This window comes from Salvelinus sp. IW2-2015, unplaced genomic scaffold (assembly GCF_002910315.2).
Source record: "Salvelinus sp. IW2-2015 unplaced genomic scaffold, ASM291031v2 Un_scaffold3202, whole genome shotgun sequence".
Lineage (NCBI taxonomy): Eukaryota > Metazoa > Chordata > Actinopteri > Salmoniformes > Salmonidae > Salvelinus > Salvelinus sp. IW2-2015.
This window is the reverse complement of record NW_019944489.1, coordinates 79,709-104,133: the sequence shown is the minus strand read 5'-3', so window position 1 is coordinate 104,133 and position 24,425 is coordinate 79,709. Positions and strand designations below refer to the sequence as shown.

The 24,425-nt window shown below is 44.8% G+C and overlaps 1 protein-coding gene across 1 annotated transcript; it reads right to left on the bottom strand.

Annotated features, from left to right (window-relative positions):
• Window positions 1–18,087: 18,087 nt before the first annotated feature.
• Window positions 18,088–18,834, bottom strand: LOC139025740 (uncharacterized). The gene has a single exon (XM_070440933.1). It carries the CDS (start codon window positions 18,832–18,834, stop codon window positions 18,088–18,090), a length of 747 nt encoding a protein of 248 aa, XP_070297034.1.
• Window positions 18,835–24,425: the final 5,591 nt, after the last annotated feature.

Genomic DNA, 24,425 nt, shown 5'->3' with positions numbered 1-24,425 from the left:
GAGACTACAGTAACTGACTGGAGACTACCTACAGTATCTGACTGGAGACTACCTACGGTAACTGACTGGAGACTACCTACGGTAACTGACTGGAGACTGTCTACGTAACTGACTGGAGATACTACTGGTAACTGGACTGGAGACTACCTACGGTAACTGACTGGGAGACTACCTAGCGTACGACTGGAGACTAAGTACTGACTGGAGATACCATACAGTACTGACTGAGACTACCTACTAGTAACTGACTGGAGACTACTCTAACGAACTGACTGGAGACTACCTACGTAAGACTGACTGGTAGACTACAGGTAACTGGACTGAGACTACTACGATAGTAACTGACTGGAGATGCTACCTAGGTAACTGACTGGAGACAACTCTACGTTACGGACTGGAACTACATACGTAACTGACTGGAGACTGTCTACGTAACTGACTGGGAGACTGCTACTGTAACTGACTGGAGACTAGCTACCGTAGTACTGACTGGGACTGACTACTACAGTAACTGACTGGCAGACTACCTACAGTAACTGACTGGAGACTACCCGTACTAGTAAACTACTGGAGACTTCATCCTACGAGTAACTGACTGCGAGACTCCTACGTTACATCCCCGACTGGGACTAACTAGTAAGCTGACTGGAGACTACCTCAGTAAACTGACTGGAGACTACAGTACTTTTGACTGGAGACTGACCTACAGTACTGACTGGAGACTACAGTAATGACTGGAGACTACCTTGGTAACTGACTGGAGACTTGTCTACGGTAACTGACTGGAGACTACCTACAGTACTGAGCTGCAGACTACCTACAGTGAACTGACTGGAGACTACTACAGTAACTGACTGCAGACTAACTACAGTAGACTGGAGTCTACCTACGTAACTGACGCAGCTACTACAGAACTGACTGGTGACTGAATACAGTAACTGACTGTGACTACATACAGTAACGACTGGAGTACTAACTACAGTAACTGACTGGAAGCTACAGTAACTGCTGAGACTACCTACGGTAACTGCTGAGATTGGCCTACAGCTAACTGACTGAGACTACAGTCACTGACTAACTACGTACAGGACGATTACCTAGAGTAATGACTGGCTCTACATACAGTAATGACTGGTTCATACCTACAGTAACTGCTGGAGACTAACTTACAGTAATCTGACTGGAGACGTCTACAGTACTGACTGAGACTAACTACAGAGTCTGACTAGACAATCAAGCAGACATTAGAACAAGACATTTGTAATATTTCTCCTCTCCGTCTCTCCTCTCTGTCTTTCTGTCACGTTCTGAACTTTCTTTTGTTATTCTTATTTTTTTGTTTTAGTATGGTCAGGGCGTGAGTTGGGTGGGTTATCTATGTTTGTTTTTCTATGTTGGTTTTTCGTTTGGCCTGATATGGTTCTCAATCAGAGGCAGGTGTTTAGTCGTTGTCTCTGATTGGGAACCATATTTAGGGAGCCTGTTTTCTGTTGTGTTTTGTGGGTGGTTGTCTTCCGTGTCTGTGTGTTCCACACGGAACTGTTTCGGTTTGTTATTTCACGTGGCGTTTATTGTTTTGTTTCTGTGTTCGTTTGTTTCATTAAAAGATATTATGGACACACACCACGCTGCGCATTGGTCCGACATTTCTTACTCCTCGTCAGATGAGAGGAGGGACAGCCGTTACACTTTCCTTCTTTCCCATTTCAATCTTGACCGTCTGATGTTTTGCATGTATGAAAGGGTAGAGAAGGCTTTGGCATCAGTACTAAGGTTAATCCATGGTCTAGACGTTGTGGGGTCCTCATATAACATTTACAAATAAAATGGTTCCAAAAAGTGAAGCATCCAAAGGTCTAGAGTCAACACTGATGATGTAGGAAACTAGTTTAATACTCAAATGTCAACATAATGAGTATACAGACCATCAAGGCAAGACTAGAGCAAAATACAACTACAACTCATAAGTGTCTCTTTAAAAACCTTTAACTGCAGTGGACGAAATCAGAAGTCACACAGAGAGTTTCTAGGTGATGTACAGACATGACAAAGTCCTAGCTAGGCAACTAAAATGTTGCAGTCTTGGCTTCGGTTTTTAATCCATTTGGTATTTGCAGTCTTGTCCATCGTGCAACTACCGTACGGACTCCGAAGAGGCGAAGGTCGAGAGCCATGAATCCTCTGAAACACGACCTGCAAAATCGCACTGCTTCTTGACACACTGCTTAATCATGAAGCCAGCTGCACCAATGTGTCAGAGGAAACGCCAAACAACTGGCGACTGTGTCAGCATGCATTGCACCCGGCTCACCACAAGGATCAGTCCTAGAGCGCAACGGGACAAGGAAAACCCTCCCCTAACACGGTCGGCGCTGGCAAATGATGTGCCGCCTCATGGGTCTCGTAGACAGTCAGTTACTGTAGGTAGCTCTGCAGTCAGTTACTGTAGGTAGTCTCCAGTCAGTTACTGTAGACAGTCTCCAGTCAGTTACCGTAGACAGTCTCCAGTCAGTTACCGTGCGTAGATCAGTCTCCAGTCAGTTACCGTAGAGCATGTCTCCAGACAGTCTCTCAGTCAGTTAAGCGTAGGTATCCAGTCAGTTACCTAGACAGTCTCCAGTCAGTTACCTTAGTCGTCTCCAGTCAGTTACCATAGGTAGTCTCCAGTCAGTTACTGTAGTCTCCAGTCAGTTACCGTAGGACAGTCCTCCAGTCAGTTACCTAGGTAGTCTCAGTCAGTTAGTGTAGTCTCCAGTCAGTTACGCATAGGTAGTCTCCAGTCAGTTACCGTAGGTAGTTCCAGTCAGTTACTGTAGTCTCCAGTCAGTTACGTAGGTAGGTGCTTCAGTCAGTTACTGTAGTCTCCAGTCAGTTACGTAGGTAGTTCTCAGTCAGTTACGGTAGGTAGTGTCTCCAGTCAGTTACCGTAGGGGTAGTCTCCAGTCAGTTCTGTAGGTGTCTCCAGTCAGTTACTGTAGGTAGTCTCCAGTCAGTTACTGTAGAGTCTCCAGTCAGTTTGTAGGACAGTCTCCAGTCAGTTACAGTAGGTAGTCTCCAGTCAGTTTACGTAGACAGTCTCCCAGTCAGTTACCGTAGACAGTCTCCAGTCAGTTTTACCGTAGGTAGTTCTCCAGTCAGTACACTAGGTAGTCTCCAGTCAGTAACGGTAGGTTAGTCTCCAGTCAGTTACGTAGAAGTCTCCAGTCAGTTACTAGTAGTCTCCAGTCAGTTACTGTAGTCTCCAGTCAGTTACTGTAGTAGTCTCCAGGTCAGTTACTTGTAGTCTCCAGTCAGTTACCGTAGGTAGTCTCCAGTCAGTTACCGTGTAGGTAGTCTCCAGTCAGTTACCGTAGGTAGTCTCCAGTCAGTTTACTGTAGTAGTCTCCAGTAGTTACTGTAGGTAGTCTCCAGTCAGTTACTGTAGGTAGTCTCCAGTCAGTTCTTAGAGTCTCCAGTAGTACTGTAGGTAGTCTCAGTCAGTTACCGTAGACAGTCTCCAGTCAGTTACTGTAGAGGTCTCCAGTCAGTTCCGTAGACAGTCTCCAGTCAGTTAAGCCGTAGGTTGTCTCCAGTCAGTTCCGTAGACAGTCTCCAGTCAGTTACCGTAGTAGTCTCCAGTCTTACCTAGTAGTCTCCAGTCAGTTACTTGTAGTCTCCAGTCAGTTACCGTAGACAGTCTCCAGTCAGTTACCTAAGGTAGTCTCCAGTCAGTTACTGTAGTCTCCAGTCAGTTACCATAGTAGGTCTCCAGTCAGTTACCGTAGGTAGTCCTCAGTCAGTTACTGTAGTCTCCAGTCAGTTACCGTAGGTAGTCTCCAGTCAGTTACTGTAAGTCTCCAGTCAGTTTTACCGTAGGTAGTCTCCAGTTCAAGGTTACCTAGGTAGTCTCCGTCAGTTACCGTAGTAGTCTCCAGTCAGTTACTGTAGGTAGTCTCCAGTCAGTTACTGTAGGTAGTCTCCAGTCAGTTACTGTAGGTTAGTCTCCAGTCCAGTTACTAGTAGAGCAGTCTCTCAGTCAGTTACAGTAGGTAGTCTCCAGTCAGTTACCGTAGAGCAGTCTCCAGTCAGTTACCGTAGGAGGCAGTCTCCAGTCAGTTACCGTAGGTAGTGTCTCCAGTCAGTAACCGTAGTTGGTCTCCAGTCAGTTACGCTGTAGAAGTCTCCAGTCAGTTACCTAGGTAGTCTCCAGTCAGTTACTGGTAGTCTCCAGTCAGTTACTGTAGATAGTCTCCAGTCAGTTACTGTAGTTCACAGTCAGGTTACCGTAGGTAGTCTCCAGTCAGTTACCGTAGGTAGTCTCCAGTCAGTTACCGTAGTAGTTCTCCAGTCAGTTACGTGTAGGTAGTCTCAGTAAGTACTGTAGGTAGTCTCCAGTCAGTTCTAGTAGTCTCCGTCAGTTACTGTAGACAGTCTCCAGTCAGTTACGTAGGTAGTCTCCAGTCAGTTACCTGTAGAAGTCTCCCAGTCAGTTACCGTAGACAGTCTCCAGTCAGTTACCGTAGGTAGTCCGCAAGTCAGTAAACCGTAGGTTGTCTTCCAGTCAGTTACCGTAGACAGTCTCCAGTCAGTTACCATAGGTAGTCTCCAGTCAGTTACTGTAGTCTCCAGTCAGTTACTGTAGGTAGTCTCCAGTCAGTTACCGGTAGGTAGTCTCCAGTCAGTTACAGTAGGTAGTCTCCAGTCAGATACGTGTTAGGTAGTCTCCAGTCAGTTACTGTAGTCTCCAGTCAGTTTACTGTAGGTAGTCTCCAGTCAGTTACCGTAGGTAGTCTCCAGTCAGTTACAGTAGGTAGTCTCAAGTCATTACTGTAGACAGTCCTCCAGTCGTTACCGTAGGTAGTCTCCAGTCAGTTACGTAGGTAGTCTCCAGTCAGTACTGTAGGTAGTCTCCAGTCAGTTACTGTAGTCTCCAGTCAGTTACTGTAGACAGTCTCCAGTCAGTTCCGTAGGTAGTCCTCCAGTCAGTTACCGTGTAGTTAGTCTTCCAGTCAGTTACCGTAGGTAGTCTCCAGTCAGTTACTGTAGACAGTCTCCAGTCAGTTACCGTAGACAGTCTCCAGTCAGTTTACCGTGGTTAGTAGTCTCCAGTCAGTATACCGTAGGTTGTCTCCAGTCAGTTACGTGTAGACAGTCTCCAGTCAGTTACCAGTAGGTAGTTCTCCAGTCAGTTACTGTAGTCTCCAGTCAGTTACTGTAGGAGTCTCCAGTCAGTTACTGTAGTCTCGTAGTCAGTTACCGTAGGTAGTCTCCAGTCAGTTACCGTAGGTAGTCTCCAGTCAGTTACCGTAGGTAGTCTCCAGTCAGTTACTGTAGGTAGTCTCCAGTCAGTTACTGTGGTGTCTCAGTCAGTTACTGTAGGTAGTCTCCAGTCAGTTACTGTAGACAGTCTCCAGTCAGTTACGTAGGTAGTCTCAGTCAGTTACCGAGACAGTCTCCAGTCAGTTACCGTAGACAGTCTCCAGTCAGTTACCGTAGGTAGTCTCCAGTCAGTAACCGTAGGTTGTCTCCAGTCAGTTACCGTAGACAGTCTCCAGTCAGTTACCATAGGTAGTCTCCAGTCAGTCAGCTGTAGTCTCCAGTCAGTTACCGTAGGTAGTCTCCAGTCAGTTACAGTAGGTAGTCTCGCAGTCAGTTACTGTAGTCTCCAGTCAGTTACTGTAGTCGTCTCAGTCAGTTACCGTAGGTAGTCTCCAGTCAGTTACAGTAGGTAGTCTCCAGTCAGTTACTGTAGACAGTCTCCAGTCAGTTACCGTAGGTAGTCTCCAGTCAGTTACCGTAGGTAGTCTCCAGTCAGATACTGTAGGTAGTCTCCAGTCAGTTACTGTAGTCTCCAGTCAGTTACTGTAGACAGTCTCCAGTCAGTTGCCGTAGGTAGTCTCCAGGTCAGTTACTGTAGTTAGTCTCCAGTCAGTTACCTGTAGTAGTCTCCAGTCAGTTACTGTAAGGTTGGCTCCAGTCAGCTTACTGTAGTCTCAGTCAGTTACTGGTAGGTAGTCTCCAGTCAGTTACCGTAGGTAGTCTCCAGTCAGTTACAGTAGGTTAGTCTCGCAGTCAGATACTGTAGGTAGTCTCCAGTCAGATACTGAGGTAGTGTCTCCAGTCAGTTACTGTAGGTAGTCTCCAGTCAGTTACCGTAGGTAGTCTCCAGTCAGTTACAGTAGGTAGTCTCCTTCAGTTACTGTAGGTAGTCTCCCAGTCAGTTACTGTAGGTAGTTCTGCAGTCAGTTACTGTAGTCTCCAGTCAGTTACTGTAGACAGTCTCCAGTCAGTTACGCGTAGGTAGTCTCAGTCAGTTACGCGTAGTAGTCTCCAGTCAGTTACCGTAGTAGTCTCCAGTCAGTTACGTAGGTAGTCTCCAGTCAGTTACTGTAGGTAGTCTCCAGTCAGTTACGTAGTTTGGCTCCAGTCAGTTACTGTAGACAGTCTCCAGTCAGTTACCGTAGGTAGTCTCCAGTCAGTTACCGTAGGTAGTCTCCAGTCAGTTACTGTAGGACAGTCTCCAGTCAGTTACCGTAGGTAGTCTCCAGTCAGTTACTGTAGACAGTCTCCAGTCAGTTACCAGTAGGTAGTCTCCAGTCAGTTCTGTAGACAGTCTCCAGTCAGTTACCGTAGGTAGTCTCCAGTCAGTTACTGTAGACAGTCTCCAGTCAGTTACCTAGGTAGTCTCCAGTCAGTTACTGTAGACAGTCTCCAGTCAGTTACTGTAGGTAGTCTCCAGTCAGTTACCGTAGACAGTCTCCAGTCAGTTACTGTAGGTAGTCTCCAGTCAGTTACCGTAGTAGTCTCCAGTCAGTTACAGTAGGTTGCTCCAGTCAGTTACTGTAGTTAGTCTCCAGTCAGTTACTGTAGACAGTCTCCAGTCAGTTACAGTAGGTAGTCTCCAGTCAGTACTGCCCTGGGTTGGTTGGCTCCAGTCAGACTGCCCTGGGTTGGTTGGCTCCAGTCAGACTGCCCTGGGTTGGTTGGCTCTGTTGATGTGTTGCCTGGTCTTTGTCTGAGGCTTGTCTTCCCTTTAGCGTGTCCCACATCTCGCCCTGTCCTCTCTTCTGCATTTTAATGAATAGATTTTCAATCTGCTACTATCTGGAAACAATATGCATAAAACATTTTCCGATTGTTTTCTGTGCTAGTTTCATCAGCTGTTKTTAAATCAAATTKAAAAGTAGCCTTGTTAATTTTAGTAGAAAAATGACACGGATGAAATTGAGTCCRTGGTAGCCTGTATAGCCATTAGCCGGCGCTGGTGGAAAACACTGTATAGTGCACTACTTTAGTCCAAGGCCCTGTGGGTTTCACCTGGGTTAAATGCTGTGGTGTGCCTTGATCCTGCCAGAGGGTTGTCACTGTCTGTCTGGTTGTCTCCTGGGGATAGTGGTGACAATGGCTGTGGTGGCAGACTGCAGGGCGAGGGAGCTTTCTGTCACGGAATGATGACTGTGAGCGACAGCTGACACATGGCCTCTGTCACAGCCGGTTTCTACCCAGAGAGAACCTTACTCTGGCTGGGCTGTATACTTTACTATATACCGCTCTTCATGGGCAGAACGGATTGGGTTTTTACTTTTCCTTGTAAAAAAGGTATTTCAATGTTTGCTTTGTTAAATGTGTTATGCCAATTTTCCTCGCTTAATGTCTGTTTTTATAGTTTACTCCATTTGCTACTAGAGTCATTTCTCTCCCTCTCCTTCCACACACACCAAGCCCCCCTGTCACTCAAGGGGAGCAGCTTTTACCCTTCCACTAGTCTCAGTTACACCCGGTGACAGTCTGCATGGTCAATACTGAAGATGTTGGTGGCAACGATGCTGCTTTCCACTTTGCTTCTTAATATAAATCYGCAAGAGTTCTATAATCACACTGTTAGTTTKTGTATCTTTCTGTCTGGTAAACAGCTAGTTGGACACTTCTTAGCAAGTTGTTGGCTAATTGCTAACAAATGCTAATTGCTAGTTAGCTGGCTAGCTAAATGAACTGAGTCAGAGTAAACGTAGCTAGCTAGCTAATAAGGCCTGATACCGGTGATGGTGTAGGTGTAGGCCNCCCTTCCACTAGTCTCAGTTACACCCGGTGACAGTCTGCATGGTCAATACTGAAGATGTTGGTGGCAACGATGCTGCTTTCCACTTTGCTTCTTAATATAAATCYGCAAGAGTTCTATAATCACACTGTTAGTTTKTGTATCTTTCTGTCTGGTAAACAGCTAGTTGGACACTTCTTAGCAAGTTGTTGGCTAATTGCTAACAAATGCTAATTGCTAGTTAGCTGGCTAGCTAAATGAACTGAGTCAGAGTAAACGTAGCTAGCTAGCTAATAAGGCCTGATACCGGTGATGGTGTAGGTGTAGGCCYAGATAAGCATGTTGTTTGTGCGACAGTATCTTATGAATCCCAGAGGAATACGTGAAGAATTAATATGTTAGCTACATCATAATATGTTAGCTAGATACAGTAAGAGAAAACATTTAATGCAACATGAATTAGGGTCCACTGGAAAACACTGACCAACACTTTGGTTCCTAACCTGTCTAAATAACCCCTCCCTTGAACAGTGTTGACAGTAGTGCTGTGGATAGAGATTATGTACAGTGTAGACGGTGTAACAGTGTAGATATGTTGGCCATATCACCCAGCCGTAGTCCTTTACTCTGTGATTTATATGGAATGTTGTACATCCCTCAGGCATTCATCATGGCGTTGTCATATAGTCCACAGGATACACTACATATCTTGTCTATAAAACCTAGAGAGTTAACGTGATACATCATTGATGGTGTAATTTATAGAGCACACAGCTACATGGCTGGGATGTGAATTTAAATATAGAACCATACAGTCATTTATATACCAGGGTTTGGCTCTATCCAAATTGAAGGCAGTCAATTCAGGAAGTCATTTGAATTTAACTTTCCGACATTTTTAAAACGTTGGAAATAAATAGCTTCTACTTTTCAGTTTATTGAGAAGTCATCGATTATTGAATTGCATTTTTAGTTTACTTCCTGAATTGACGAACTTCCATTTTAATTTGAGCCCAGCCCTGGTATACACAACTAAGCTACTCACAGCTACTCACAGCTAGGCTACTCACAGCTAGGCTACACACAGCTAGGCTACTCACAGCTAGGCTACTCACAGCTAGGCTACTCACAGCTAGGCTACTCACAGCTAGGCTACTAACAGCTAGGCTACACATAGCTAGGCTACTCACAGCTAGGATACACACAGCTAGGCTACTCACAGCTAGGCTACACACAGCTAGGCTACACATAGCTAGGCTACACCCAGCTAGGCTACTCACAGCTAGGCAATGAGTAGCCTAGCTGGGTTGTGTATTGATATTCTAGCCGTGTCATGTGCTGTCCTTAAATTAGTTGTATAAGTAATGCAGTGTGCTATACAACAGCTAGGCTACACAAAGGGTGATATATATATTGCAATTCTTTACACAGGCATGCGTACATCTTCACAGTGGTGTAAAGTACTTAAGTACTTTAAGTACTTTTGTGTCCATATGAGTGTCCCCAGGCACAGGAACAGTTCCACAGACAACACATCTCCTGTCAGGTTGTGTCCATATGAGTGTCCCAGCAGGAAACAGTCCACAGACAACACATCACCTGTCAGGTTGTTGTCCATATGAGTGTGCCCCAGCAGGAACATGTCCACAGACAACACATCACCTGTCAGGTTGTGTCCATATGAGTGTCCCCAGCAGGAACAGTCCCACGACAACACATCACCTGTCAGGTTGTGTCCATATGAGTGTCCCCAGCAGGAACAGTCCACAGACAACACATCACCTGTCAGGTTGTGTCCATATGAGGTGTCCCAGCAGGAACAGTCCACAGACAACACATCACCTGTCAGGTTGTGTCCATATGAGTGTCCCCAGCAGGAACATCCACAGACAACACATCTCTGTCAGGTTGTGTCCATATGTGTGTCCCCAGCAGTTGTAATGTTTATTGAAAGGTACAATATATCCATGTCTTTTTAGATACACAGTGTGTGATATCTTTTGATGGTGTCAATGTACAGACATGTAGACACCCATTATAACTGTATAAAGATGACTGAACACAGTATAGCTACAGTACCATCCTCTCATCCCAGACCCAGATGACTGGCTACAGTACCATCCTCTCATCCCAGACCCAGATGACTGGCTACAGTACCATTCTCTTATCCCAGACCCAGATGACTGGCTACAGTACCATCCTCTCATCCCAGACCAGATGACTGGCTACAGTACCATCCTCTCATCCCAGACCCAGAAACTGGCTACAGTACCATCCTCTCATCCAGACCCAGATGACTGGCTACAGTACCATCCTCTCATCCCAGACCCAGATGACTGGCTACAGACCATCCTCTCATCCCAGACCCAGATGACTGGCTACAATACCATCCTCTCATCCCAGACCCAGATGACTGGCTACAGACCATCCTCTCATCCCAGACCCAGATGACTGGCTACAGACCATCCTCTCATCCCAGACCCAGATGACTGGCTACAGTACCATTCTCTCATCCCCGACCCAGATGACTGGCTACAGTACCATCTCTCTCATCCCAGACCCAGATGACTGGCTACAGTACCATCCTCTCAACCCAGACCAACTGGCTACAGTACCATCCTCTCATCCAGACCCAGATGACTGCTACAGTACATCTTCTCATCCCAGACCCAGATGACTGGCTACAGTACCATCCTCTCATCCCAGACCCAGATGACTGGCTACAGTACCATCCTCTTCATCCCAGACCCAGATGACTGGCTACCAGTACCATCCTCTTCATCCCAGACCCAGATTCAGAATAAGTGAACAGGGTTCAGGTCCAAGCAGCTAATTGATCCTGTTTATTCTCCGGATCTTTAGCTTCCATCAGCTTTTCCTGATGTTGTTCCTGTATTTTCGTGTGTGGGTTGATGTGCGTGATTTCACTGGTTGAATATATGAATAAATGACGATATTGGCTTGTTTTGTCTGTGAGAGAGTGATATCAGCCTACACACGCAAGCATGCACGCACACACACACACACACACACACACACACACACACACACACCACACACACACACACACACACACACACACACAACACACACACACACACACACGTACTAAACACACACACACACCCGTACTTGGGGGCAGGTAGCCTAGTCGAAGTTTACATAAACAGGTTGGAGTCATTAAACTCGTTTTTCAACCACTCCACACATTTCTTGTTAACAAACTATAGTTTGGCAAGTCGGTTAGGACATCTACTTTGTACATGACACAAGTCATTCTTCCAACAATTGTTTACAGACAGATTTTTGAATTTATAATTCACTGTATCACAATTTCAGTGGGTCAGAAGTTTACAATCGCTAAGTTGACTGTGCCTTAAAACGGCTTGGAAAATTCCAGAAAATTTGTCATGGCTTTAGAAGCTTCTGATAGGCTACTTGACATAATTTGAGTCAATTGGAGGTGACCTGTGGATGTATTTCAAGGCCTACCTTCAAACTCGGTGCCTCTTTGCTTGACATCATGGGAAAATCAAAATAAATCAGCCAAGACCTCAGAAAAATAATAACGCCTGAAGGTACCACATTCATCTGTTCAAACAATAGTACACAAGTATGGGACCACGCAGCCGTCATACCGCTCAGGAAGGAGAGCGTTCTTCTCCTAGAGATGAATGAACTTTGGTGCGGAAAAGTGCAAATCAATCCAGAACAACAGCAAAGGACCTTGTGAAGATGCTGGAGGAAACAGGTACAAAATTATCTATATCCACAGTAAAACGAGTCCTATATCGACATAACCTGAAAGGCCGCTCAGCAAGGAAGAAGCCACTGCTCCAAAACCGCCATTAAAAAAGCCATACTACGTTTGCAACTGCACATGGGACAAAGATTGTACTTTTTGGAGAAGTGTCCTCTGTCTGATGAAACAAAAATAGAACTGTTTGGCCATAAGACCATCGTTATGTTTGGAGGAAAGGGGGGAGGCTTGGAAGCCAAGAACACCATCCAACCGTGAAGCACGGGGTGGCAGCAACATGTTGTGGGTGTGCTTTTCTGCAGGAGGGACTGGTGCACTTCACAAAATAGATCGCATCATGAGGATAAATATTATGTGGATATATTGAAGCAACATCTCAAGACATCAGTCAGGAAGTTTAAGCTTGTTCGCAATGGGTCTTCCAAATGATCAATAACCCCAAGCATACTTCCAAAGTTGTGGCAAAATGGCTTAAGGACAACAAAGTCAAGGTATTGGAGTGGCCATCACAAAGCCCTGACCCAATCCTATAGAAAATGTGTGGGCAGAACTGAAAAAGTGTGTGAGCAAGGAGGCCTACAAACCTGACTCAGTTACACCAGCTCTGTCAGGAGGAATGGGCCAAAATTCACCCAACTTATTTTGGGAAGCTTGTGGAAGGCTACCCGAAACGTTTGACCCAAGTTTAACAATTTAAAGGCAATTACCAAATGCTAATTGAGTGTATGTAAACTTCTGACCCACTGGAATGTGATGAAAGAAATGAAACTGAAATAAATCATTCTCTCTACTATTATCTGACATTTCACATTCTTTAAATGAAGTGCTGATCCTAACTGACCTAAGACAGGGAATTTTTACTAGGATTAAATGTTAGAAATTGTGAAACACTGAGTTTAAATTATTTGGCTAAGGTGTATGTTAACTTCCGACTTCAACTGTATGCGCACACACGCACACACACACACACACACACACACACACACACACACACACACACACACACACAACACCACACACACACACAACACACACACACACACACACACACCACCACACAACACCACCAACACACACACACACACCACACACACACACACGCACACACCTAATGCTGGGGCAAGACATTCACTATTAACTGTGAGAGATGTCAGGGAGAACACACACAGTGGTGAGGTGCACCATGGGACGACATGCACATACACACACATACACAATGGTGAATGGCACCATGGGACGGCAGCATTGATTTGGTCATTAGTCACACATGGAGACGCTCAAACCATCAGAGAGTAGTGTGTTTATTATACTGTAGATAATAAAGAGAGCACGCATGCATGTACACACACACACAGCAGTCTGCTGAGAGTTGTAATTAAGCTTCAGTGATTCAGGTTCTGGTGAATATTCCACAGAGAAGTGATTCAGGTTCTGGTGAATATTCCACAGAGAATTGATTCAGGTTCTGGTGAATATTCCACATAGAAGTGATTCAGGTTCTGGTGAATATTCCACAGAGAATTGATTCAGGTTCTGGTGAATATTCCACAGTGAATTGATTCAGGTTCTGGTGAATATTCCACAGTGAATTGATTCAGGTTCTGGTGAATATTCCACAGAGAAGCGATTCAGGTTCTGGTGAATATTCCACACAAAAGTGATTCAGGTTCTGGTGAATATTCCACAGAAAAGTGATTCAGGTTCTGGTGAATATTCCACAGAGAAGTGGACATCAAGAGCAAAACCCCAGAACTTGTAAGCAAATATTTTTAAAGCGAGAAACTCTGACAAATGATTTACAAAAAAAATTCTACATTGCAGAATAATAGTAAAGACATCAAAACTAAGAAATAACACATATGGAAYCATGTAGTAACCCAACATTTTTTAAACAAATCAAAATATATTTTAGATTTTAGATTCTTCAAAGTAGCCACCCCTTGCCTTGATGACAGCTTTGAACAATCTTGACATTCTCTCAACCAGCTTCACCTGGAAGGCTTTTCCAACAGTCTTGAAGTAAGTCCGACATATGCTGAGCACTTGTTGGCAGTTTTTCCTTCACTCTGCGGTCCAACTAATCCCAAACCAGCTCAACTGGGTTGAGGATTGGGTGTTGTGGAGCCCAGGTCATCTGATGCAGACCTCAATCACTCTTCTTCTTGGTCAAATAGCCTTACACGCCTGGAGGTGTGTTGGGTCATTGTTCTGTTGAAAAACAAATGCTAGTCCCACAAAGCGCAAACCAGATGGATGGTGTATCGCTGCAGAATGCTGTAGTAGCCATACTGGTTACTGTGCCTTGAATTCTAAATAAAACACTGACAGTGTCACCAGCAAAGCACCCCCACACCATCACACCTCCTCCTCCATGCTTCACGGTGGGAACACACACATGCAGAGTATCTCATTTCACCTATTCTGCCTCTCACAAAGACCGGGGTTGGAACCAAATCACAAATTTACTCATCAGACCAAAGGACAGATTTTCACTGGTCTAATGGCCATTGTCGTGCTTGGCCCAAGCAATCTCTTTATTATTATGGTGTCCTTTAGTAGTGGTTTCTTTGCAGCAATTTTGACCATAAAGGCCTGATTCACGAGTCTCCTCTGAACAGTTGATGTTGAGATGTGTCTGTACTTGAACTCTGTGAAGCATTTATTTGGGCGTGGTAACTCTAATGAACCTCTGCAGCAGAGGTAACTCTGGGTCTTCCATTCCTGTAGCGATCCTCATGAGGCCAGTTTCATCATAGTGCTGATGATGATTTTGTGACTGCACTTGAAGACATGTTCAATGTCTTAAAGTATGATGGACTGTCATTTCTCCTTTGTCTTACAGAATTATGACTGTTCTTGTCAACAGTCAAAAAGAAAAGAAAAACCTTTGATTGAGTAGTTGTTCCACATTTTTGACTGCTACTGTATATTTTTAAACATAATGGAATATAACAGAATATTTTAGTTTCTCTTCAAAAGTAACCTTACATGTAACACAGTATTAGTAAGAGGAGTCCAGTTACAGTTTCTTCTGACAAAGTAGAAACAAAATACAAATATATTTTTTGAGGGAAGAATTCTATTATAATATATATATATATATAATATTACACTATTGTTCTAAATTGAATCATCCTTCTCCTTTATGTCAATCTCATCAGGTCAAATTCAATACATTTTGTCCCGTTCAACAACTTCAGGTGGCCTTTGCATGAGCTCCAAACGGACAACCTTAATTAACGTGATATGGGTTAATTAAATAATAGAAAGCACAAATGTGATGATTTATTAGCCTAGTTTTGATACACGTATATTAGACGTATCATGTGATTTAGGCCTTGTGTCAAATCACTGTCAAAGTGCAAACAGGTTAGATTACAATATAATTGATCTGCCAGTTTGGTGTAAACAAGACTAAGTACATAATAACATTATACACTAATACTAGTCTGTTCTAATGAAAACAAGTGCAAAGCCTTTACTAGAGCAAAGATTAAAAACGGACAGATTTGTGAAATGACTTTATCTGACATGTTTGTGTTTGCATGAGGTTTGGTGATCACAGAATCAGTAGGATATTAACAACAACATAATATATTAAACAGAAGCAGGAACAGAAGCGTAGGGATGAATGACTCATCCTGGCTTTCGTTCAAATAACTAATATGTATAATGCAGGGTTAAGACACACTATTTCTGATTGTCTAGCAGATGCAGTCTCTCTCCTCTTGGCTACAGCTCATTCCCGTTTTGATTATTATGTGGATTATAATAAATTGACATATTTGTGAGGGTTGATGCATTTATTCGTTACGGACAATCACGTCTGTGATATTACAATGCGAAATGTACAACTTTAGTTGTACTTATAAGCCACGAATACTGGCAAGTTTTCCTTTTTGGCAATTGACAACACTTTACAATAGGACTCACTCTGACTGACCGCAGCATCTATCAGTGTCTGAACTGTGACCAAATAGGTTTTTTCAACACCGTGCCAATTATTAGACTATCTTTTTGTAAATTAACGAGAGGTGTGAATGTTTTCTGTCCAGAGTCTCTATCCTCTCACACTGGAGTCCTGCATCGGCAACACAACCTGCTGATCCGGAGTTCAGAGAAGAACTTGGGTAAATACAATGGCACATTTACACTTAACATGTGGACTGACATTTTTCTAAAAATAGGATACTTGTGCTTACAGTCCATGACATAAACAAAGAGTGGAGTTTATCCTCCACAGACTGGGACAGTGCAGCTGAAAACTGCAGATAACAGAAGGCCAGCTATTGTGAAAGAATACTTGTGGATCTTGTTGATGATACTACTATCGCTCTCCAAGAGGCCTTACTTCCACTGGTAATTGTAGGTTCCAAAGGCAAACAACATCACACTTCAGATGGAGGTGTAGTTTCAGAGATCAGCTGTCAGCCTACGACCGGAGGAAGACATATTTTCTCTGCACAGCATTTAGACTTTTTTTTGAAGTTATTGTTAAAGTGATTTGAGTTGTCAATGTGCCACTATTGCATTGTGAAAATACATTAATTAATAAGCATGGTTCCTTTTTTAGACACATTTTTAATGACATTAATCAGCAGGAAATAGAGGAATAATACCCGTCTGTCTGTAGTCATAAAAACAATTAGTAAAAAATGGATGTTATTTTGTTTGGTAACTGATCGGCTCTCAGTAACTCATAGGAGGGACTCTTTCTTTTTCAAATAATCATTCATCCAGAAGGTTAAACGCCATAGGTTTTAGACCCGCCCAGTAAATTAAATTAGATTACCAGGTTCATCTTTCATTAAGTTATAATAATTTGCCTTCTGGGAATGTTATAAAGTCTAAAAGTTACGGACGAGAGTTAGAAAACTATTACAAGGAAAATAACTTTTAAGTCTCTGTCTACTTATTATATTTTCAATGCGTGTTACCAGGTGTAGACCTTAACAACAAGAGTGTAACGAGACCTTAACTTAACGTGAAAATGGCTTAACACAGTGTGACTAAGGCCTTAACCAACAATGCAGTTTTAAGAAAAATAAGTGTTAAGTAAAAAATAGAAGAAACAAAAATAAAAAATAAAAATATTAAAGGAGCAGCAGTAAAATACAATAGCGAACTATATAAGGGAGGTACGGTACGAGTCAATGTGCGGGGTACGGTTAGTTGAGGTAATTGAGGTAATATGTACATGAGGTAGCTTTAAAGTGACTATGCATAGATAATAACAAGAGTAGAAACACGTAAAAGAGATGGGGGGAAAATGCAAGTAGTCTGGGTGCCATTTGATCAGCTGTTCAGGAGTCTTTGACTTGGGGGTAGAAGCTGTTTAGAAGCCTTTTGGACCTAGACTTGGCGCTCCGGTACCCTTGCGTGCGGTAGCAGAGAGAACAGTCTATGACTAGGGTGGCTGGAGCTTTGACAATTTTTTAGGGCCTTCCCTGACACCCTGAACAAGGCAGTTAACCACTTGTCCTAGGCCGTCATTGAAAATAAGATTTGTTCTTAACTGTCTTTCCTAGTTAAATAGGTAAAATTAAAATAATAAATAAAAGGTTAAATAAAAATAAATAAATAAATATGAGGTCCTGGATGAAGGAAGCTTTGCCCAGTTGATGTACTGGGCCGTACGCACTACCCTCTGTAGCGCCTTGCGGTCGGAGGCTAGCAAGTTGCCAATCAGGTAGGCGTGATGGCAACAGGTCAGGATGCTCTCTGATGGTGCAGCCCTGTACCAATCTTTTCAGTTCTCCCGTGTCGTGCCGTCTGTCATGTTAGGGTTCAGTGAGATACATAGGTTGAACGAAAAATACATTTCCCGCGTAAATCATCTTGATAAAAAGTATGTTTAAAAACTGGAAATCACCCAATCCGCCATCGTTAACACAATGGAAAGGTCAAATGCTTATATCATCTGAATTGTTGAAAGGGCGACTGAGAGAAACAAAATGGTGCATTTTGGAGGCCATAAGTGGGTGGAGAGGGATGCAGGCGCTGGAGATGGGGGTGGTGGAGAGGGATGCAGGCGCTGGCAGATGGGGGTGTGGAGAGGGATGCAGGCGCTGGAGATGGGGTGGTGGAGAGGGATGCAGGCGCCTGGAGATGGGGGTGGTGGAGAGGAAGATGAGCAGGCGCTGGAGGATGGGGGGTGTGGAGAGGGATGCAGGCGCTGGGAGATGGGGGGTGGTGGAGAGGGATGCAAGGCTCTGGAGATGGGGTGGTGGAGAGGGATGCAGGCAACTGGAGATGGGGTGTGGTGGAGAGGGATATGCAGGGCTCTTGGAGATGGGGGTGGTGGTGCGTTCTAGAGGGATGGTGGTGAGAGGGATGCGCTGGAGATGGGGGTGGTGGGAAGAGGGATGCAGGCGCTGGAGATGGGGGTGGTGGAGAGGGATGCAGCCGCTGGAGATGGGGGTGGTGGAGAGGGATGCAGGCTGGAGATGGGGGTGGTGGGAGGGAGATTGCGGGCAGAGTGTGCGCTAGGGACGATGCATGGGGGCTGGTGGAGAGTTGGATGCGGCGCTGGAGATGGGTGGTGGAGAGGGATGCAGGCGCTGGAGATGGGGGTGGTGGAGAGGGATGCAGGCGCTGGAGATGGGGGTGGTGGAGAGGGATGCAGGCGTTGGAGATGGGGGGTGGATGGAGAGGATGCAGGCGCTGGAGATGGGGGTGGTGGAGAGGGATCAGGCTCTGAGATTGAGGTGGTGGAGAGGGATGCAGGGCGCTGGAGATGGGGGTGGTGGAGAGGGATGCAGGCGCTGGAGATGGGGGTGGGTGGAGAGGGATGCCAGGCGTGGAGATGGGGGTGGTGGAGAGGGTCAGGCGCTGGTGATGGGGGTGGTGAGAGGGATGCAGGCGCTCTGGAGATGGGTGGTGGTGGAGAGGGATGCAGGCTCTGGGATGGGGAGTGGTGGAGAGGGATACGGCGCTGAGAGGGGATGCAGGCTCTGGAGATGGGGGTGGATGTGGGGTTGGCTGCGTAGATGGGTGTGAGATGCAGGCTGTGGGGTGGTGTCGTGGAGATGGGGGTGTGAGCTATGTGGGTTACCATGTGTGATGTAGTTCATGATGTGTGTGATGTTAGCGATTTGTATGTTTATGTTTTGTAAATATACATTTTTACTAACAAAACAAATACATAGTAAAACCTACAGTTGAAAACACAATCTGAGTGTTCATTTATGAAAAGGATTTAGTTGATTTAGTTTAAATTCTCATTGTACCACAATGTCACAAAATTGAAATGTATACACACACAAACACACACAAATGAGCTGATTAACGTGGTCAAAATATTTTCTTTGTCAAACACAATTAACTGATGTAGGTTGAGATTTTGCAGCAGTTTATTATTTTGCCTCAACGTAGCAGAATTTGGGAATTTGGATCATCATTGTCAGTGTTTTCAAATGTTTTTTTTTCATGGCTACCATTTGTTGCCAAATGACTGAATGTCTCAGGTTGAGAAATAAAGACCGAGGGGAGAGTTATACAGGACAGGTGACCAAAAGCCAGGGTTTGTGGTTTTGTTTTACCCTTATTTTACCAGGTAAGCTGACTGAGAACACATTCTCATTTACAGCTTGATCATTTAGATTGAGATTGAAATTTAATTTGAGAATTTAGCCAGGACACCAGGGTTAAACACCCCTGCTCTTAAGATAAGTGCCATGGGATCTTTAGTGATCACAGAGAGTCAGCGAACACCATTTAACAGACAAGCACCCTACACCGCAAGGTGTCCACAATCACTTGCCTGGGGAACAATTATTTAGAAGCAGTAGATTAGAGTTCCTTCTTTTGATCCTCTAACACGCACTTCCAGCAGCATCATTGGTCTCCAGTCTAGGACCAACCTGCTTAGCTTTCAAGGCAGCCAGCATGTGGGATGCAGGGTGCTATGCTTCTGTAATGAAACATGACACCAAGCAGTGGGATAAGGTGTGCTATGCTTCTGTAATCGAAACAGACACCAGCAAGTGGGATACAAGGGTGCTATGCTTCTGTAATGAAACAGACACCAGCGTGGATACAGGGTGTATGCTTCTGTATGGAAACAGAGTCCCCAGCAGTGGGATACAGGGTGCTATGCTTCTGTAATGAACAGACCATCCAGCAGTGGGATACAGGGTTGCTATGCTATCGTTAATGAAAACGACACCAGCAGTGGGATACAGGGTGCTATTGCTTCTGTAAATGAAACAGGACACCAGCAGTGGGATACAGGGTGCACATGGCTTGTGTTTGTGTAAGCAACAGGAACTTAAACTCCAGACAGGAACTTACTCCACAGAGGTGCTTTGCAAGCAAGGGGAAGGTTAGACGGAGGAGAGAAGGAGAAACAGAGGGAGAGTGGAGGGCAGGAGAGGGGGAAAGAGGGAGGAGTGGGGGGAGAGGGGGAATGGGCGAGGAGTTAGGGGTCAGGAAGGGGGAATGGGCGAGGAGTGGAGCAGGAGAGTGGGGGAACAGGGAGGAGTGGTGGGCAGAATGAGAGGAGGAAGCAGAGGGAGGAAGTGGGGCAAGGAAGAGGGGGAAATGGGCGAAGGAGTGGGAACAGGAGAGGGGGGAACAGGGAGGAGTGGGGGCAGGAGAGGGGGAACAGAGGGAGGAGGTGGAGGGAGGAGAGGGGGAACAGAGGGAGGGAGTGGGGCAGGAGAGGGTGTGAAAACAGGAGGAAGTGGGGCAGGTAGAGGGGGAACAGAGGGGGAGTGGGGGCAGGGAGAGGGGGAACAGAGGGAGGAGTGGGGCAGGAGAGGGGAACAGGGGAGGAGTGGGGCAGGAGAGGGGGAACAAAGGGAGGAGTGGGGCAGGAGAGAGGGGAACAGAGGGAGGATAGTGGGGCAGGAGAGGGTGAACAGGAGGGAGGAGTTGGGGAAGATGGGATGAGTGTGTTGATGGCGGGAACTCAGTGTAGAGATTTACTGAGATTTAACCTCCAAACACTGGAGGTAAATACTGACGAGAAACATGTTATTACTTATAATAATAAAATTTTATATAACGCATTGGCGTGAAATAGGAACTGTTAATTACATGCATATGCTAATATCGGTTATATCTCTAATGGCCTCTGCATGAATTATACAACTCAGGGTGGGACAGACAGCCGTTACAGGGTGGAAGACAGACAGCCCGGTCTCAGGAGGTGGGGACAGACAGCACCATCTCAGGAGTGGACAGACCGACCGTCTCATAGAGGAACAGACAGCCCATCTCAGGGTGGAGGACAGACAAGCCCATCTCAGGGTGGGGACAGACAGCCTGTCTCAGGGTGGGGACAGAAACGTCCATCTCAGGGTGGGAGACAGACAGCCCATCTCAGGTGGGGACAGACAGCCCATCTCAAGAGAGGAGACAGACAGCCCATTCAGGGTAGGGGACAGACAGCCCATCTCAGGGTGGAACAGACAGCCCATCTCAAGGGTGGACAGACAGCCCATCTCAGGTAGGGGAACAGACAGCCCATCATCAGGTGGAACAGAAGCAGCCCATCTCAGGGTGGAACAGACAGCCCATCTCAGGGTGAACAGACAGCCCAATTATAGAGGAAAGACAGCCCATCTCATAGAGGAACAGACAGCCCATCTCAGGGTGGAAACAGACAAGCCCATCTCAGGTGGACAGACAGCCCAATTCGGGTGGAACAGACAGCCCATCTCATAGAGGAACAGACAGCCCATCTCAGGGTGGAACAGACAGCCCCATCTCATAGAGGAACAGACAGCCATCTCAGGGTGGAAAGACAGCCCATCTCATAGAGGAACAGACAGCCCATCTCATAGAGGACAGACAGCCCATCTCAAGGGTGGAACAGACAGCCCATCTCAGGTGGAACAGACCAGACCATCTCAAATCAGAGGAACAGACAGCCCATCTCAGGGTGGAACAGAACAGCCATCTCATAGGGAACAGACAGCCCATCTCATAGAGGAACAGAACAGCCACATCTCAGGGTGGAAAGAACAGCCCATCTCATAGAGGAACAGACAGCCCATCTCAGGATGGAATAGAAGCACCATCTCATAAGAGGAACAGACAGCCCATCTCAGGGTGGGAGACAGACAAGCCCATCTCATAGAAGAGCAACAGACAGCCCACATCTCAAGGAGTGGAACAGACAGCCCATCTCATAGAGGAACAGACCGTCTCATAGAGGAACAGACAGCCCAACTCAGGGTGGAACAGACAGCCCAACTCAGGGTGGGGACAGACAGCCCATTTCATAGAGGACCAGACCGTCTCAGGGGGGAACAGACAGCCCATCTCATAGAGGAAAAGCCCGTCTCAGTATGGAGCACAGTTAACAATGCATGTAGACCTACTGTATGGTCTCATCGTGGTCCTTTATTTTCTTTTTGATAGGTTGGCCCTACATTTGCTGCAGCAAAAACAGAATGAGCGTCAAAATTACCCATCTTTTCGGGGGTTCAATTCGTTTTTTTAATTGTAAAGACAATATATTTTTATTGCAGCTGCAGAGTTTTAAAACAGACTATCACTCGAATATTTTTGCTCTAAATCATCTCTCTCTCCAACACCTCCATTCAAATTGCATCCAAAACAGATCATCCTGTTCTAGTTTGATATGGCCCTGTATATAGATGTCCTAGCCTACCTCTTTCAGATAATAGAGTCAATGYAGTGTTAGCCTTATATTTAGCTAATTCATGATGGTTTATGCATAACAAKCTTCTAACTTATAGCCTCTGTCTCTTGCGCAATACACAAGCACCAGTGCTCCGTTGGCATCTCTCCTTAACGTTTGGCTGAGATTCCGCTAACGGGATCGATTTGACATCAGCCAGTGAAACTGCAGGGCGCCAAATTCAAACAACAGAAATCTTATAATTAAAATTCCTCAAACATACAAGTATTTTACACCATTTTAAAGATACACTTGTTGTAAATCCAGCCACAGTGTCCGATTTCAAAATGGCTTTACGACGAAAGCACACCAAACGATTATGTTAGGTCAGCACCTAGTCACAGAAAATTACAGCCATTTTTCCAGCCAAAGAGAGGAGTCACAAAAAGCAGAAATAGAGATAAAATGAATCACTAACTTTTGATGATCTTCATCATATGACACTCATAGTACTTCATGTTACACAATACATGTATGTTTTGTTCGATAAAGTTCATATTTATCTAAAAAATTATCAGTTTACATTGGCGGGTTATGTTCAGTAGTTCCAAAACATCCGGTGATTTTGCAGAGCCACATCAATTTACAGAAATACTCATAATAAATATTTATAAAAGATACAAGTATTATACAAGGAACTTTAGATAAACTTCTCCTTAATGCAACCGCTGTGTCAGATTTAAAAAAATCTTTACCGAAAAAGCACACCATGCAATAATCTGAGTACAGCGCTCAGAGACCAAAACAAGCCAAACAGATATCTGCCATGTTGTGGAGTCAACAGAAATCAGAAACATTATACATTTTCACTTACCTTTGATGATCATCATCAGAAGGCACTCCCAGGAATCCCAGTTCCACAATAAATGTTTGATTTGTTCGATAAAGTCCATCATTTATGTCCAAATACCTCCTTTTTGTTCGCGCCTTGAGTTCACAACCCAATCCAAATTCATGACACACGAGCAGATGAAAAGTCAAAAATTCCCGTTACAGTCCGTAGAAACATGTCAAACGATGTATAGATCAATCTTTAGGATGTTTTTATCAAAATCTTCAATAATGTTCCAACCAGAGAATTCCTTGTCTGTAGAAATGCAATGGAACTCAAGCTAACTCTCACGTGAAAATGGTCAGCTCGTGGCTCTCTGCCAGACCTCTGACTCAATCCCTCTCATTCTCCCCCACTTCACAGTAGAAGCATCAAAAAAGGGTTCTGAATACTGTTGACATCTAGTGGAAGCCTTAGGAAGTGCAATGTGACCAATATCTTACTGTATATTCATAAAGTAATGATTTGAAAACATACAAACCTCAGATTTCCCACTTCCTGGTTGGATTTTTTCTTCAGGTTTCTGCCTGCCATATGAGTTCTGTTATACTCACAGACATCATTCAAACAGTTTCAAAACTTCAGAGTTTTTTCTATCCAAATCTACTAATAATATGCATATCTTAGCTTCTGGGCCTGAGTAGCAGGCAGTTTACTCTGGGCACCTTATTCATCCAAGCTACTCAATACTGCCCCAGCCATAAGAAGTTACACAACGCTATTTAGCTCTTTGGAGTCCCATGCAGAAAAGCTAGACTAGAACAGCTTGCTGGAACTATTATTTTTATACCAATACATTATTCGAGAGGGACACAAGCTCTTTAAAAACAGCAGTCAATACAACTCACAGGTAGTTTGAAAGAAGAGAGAAAGAGTGATGGTGGTAGACTATAGCAGTTATTAATTCAGACCCATAACCATTCAGATGGTGGTAGACTATAACAGTTATTAATTCAGACCCATTCAGATGGTGGTAGACTATAGCAGTTATTAATTCAGACCCATCAGATGGTGGTAGACTATAGCAGTTATTAATTCAGACCCATAACCATTCAGATGGTGTAGACTATAACAGTTTATAATTCAGACCATAACCATTCAGATGGTGGTAGACTATAGCAGTTATTAATTCAGAGCCATAACCATTCATAAGGTGGTATTGACT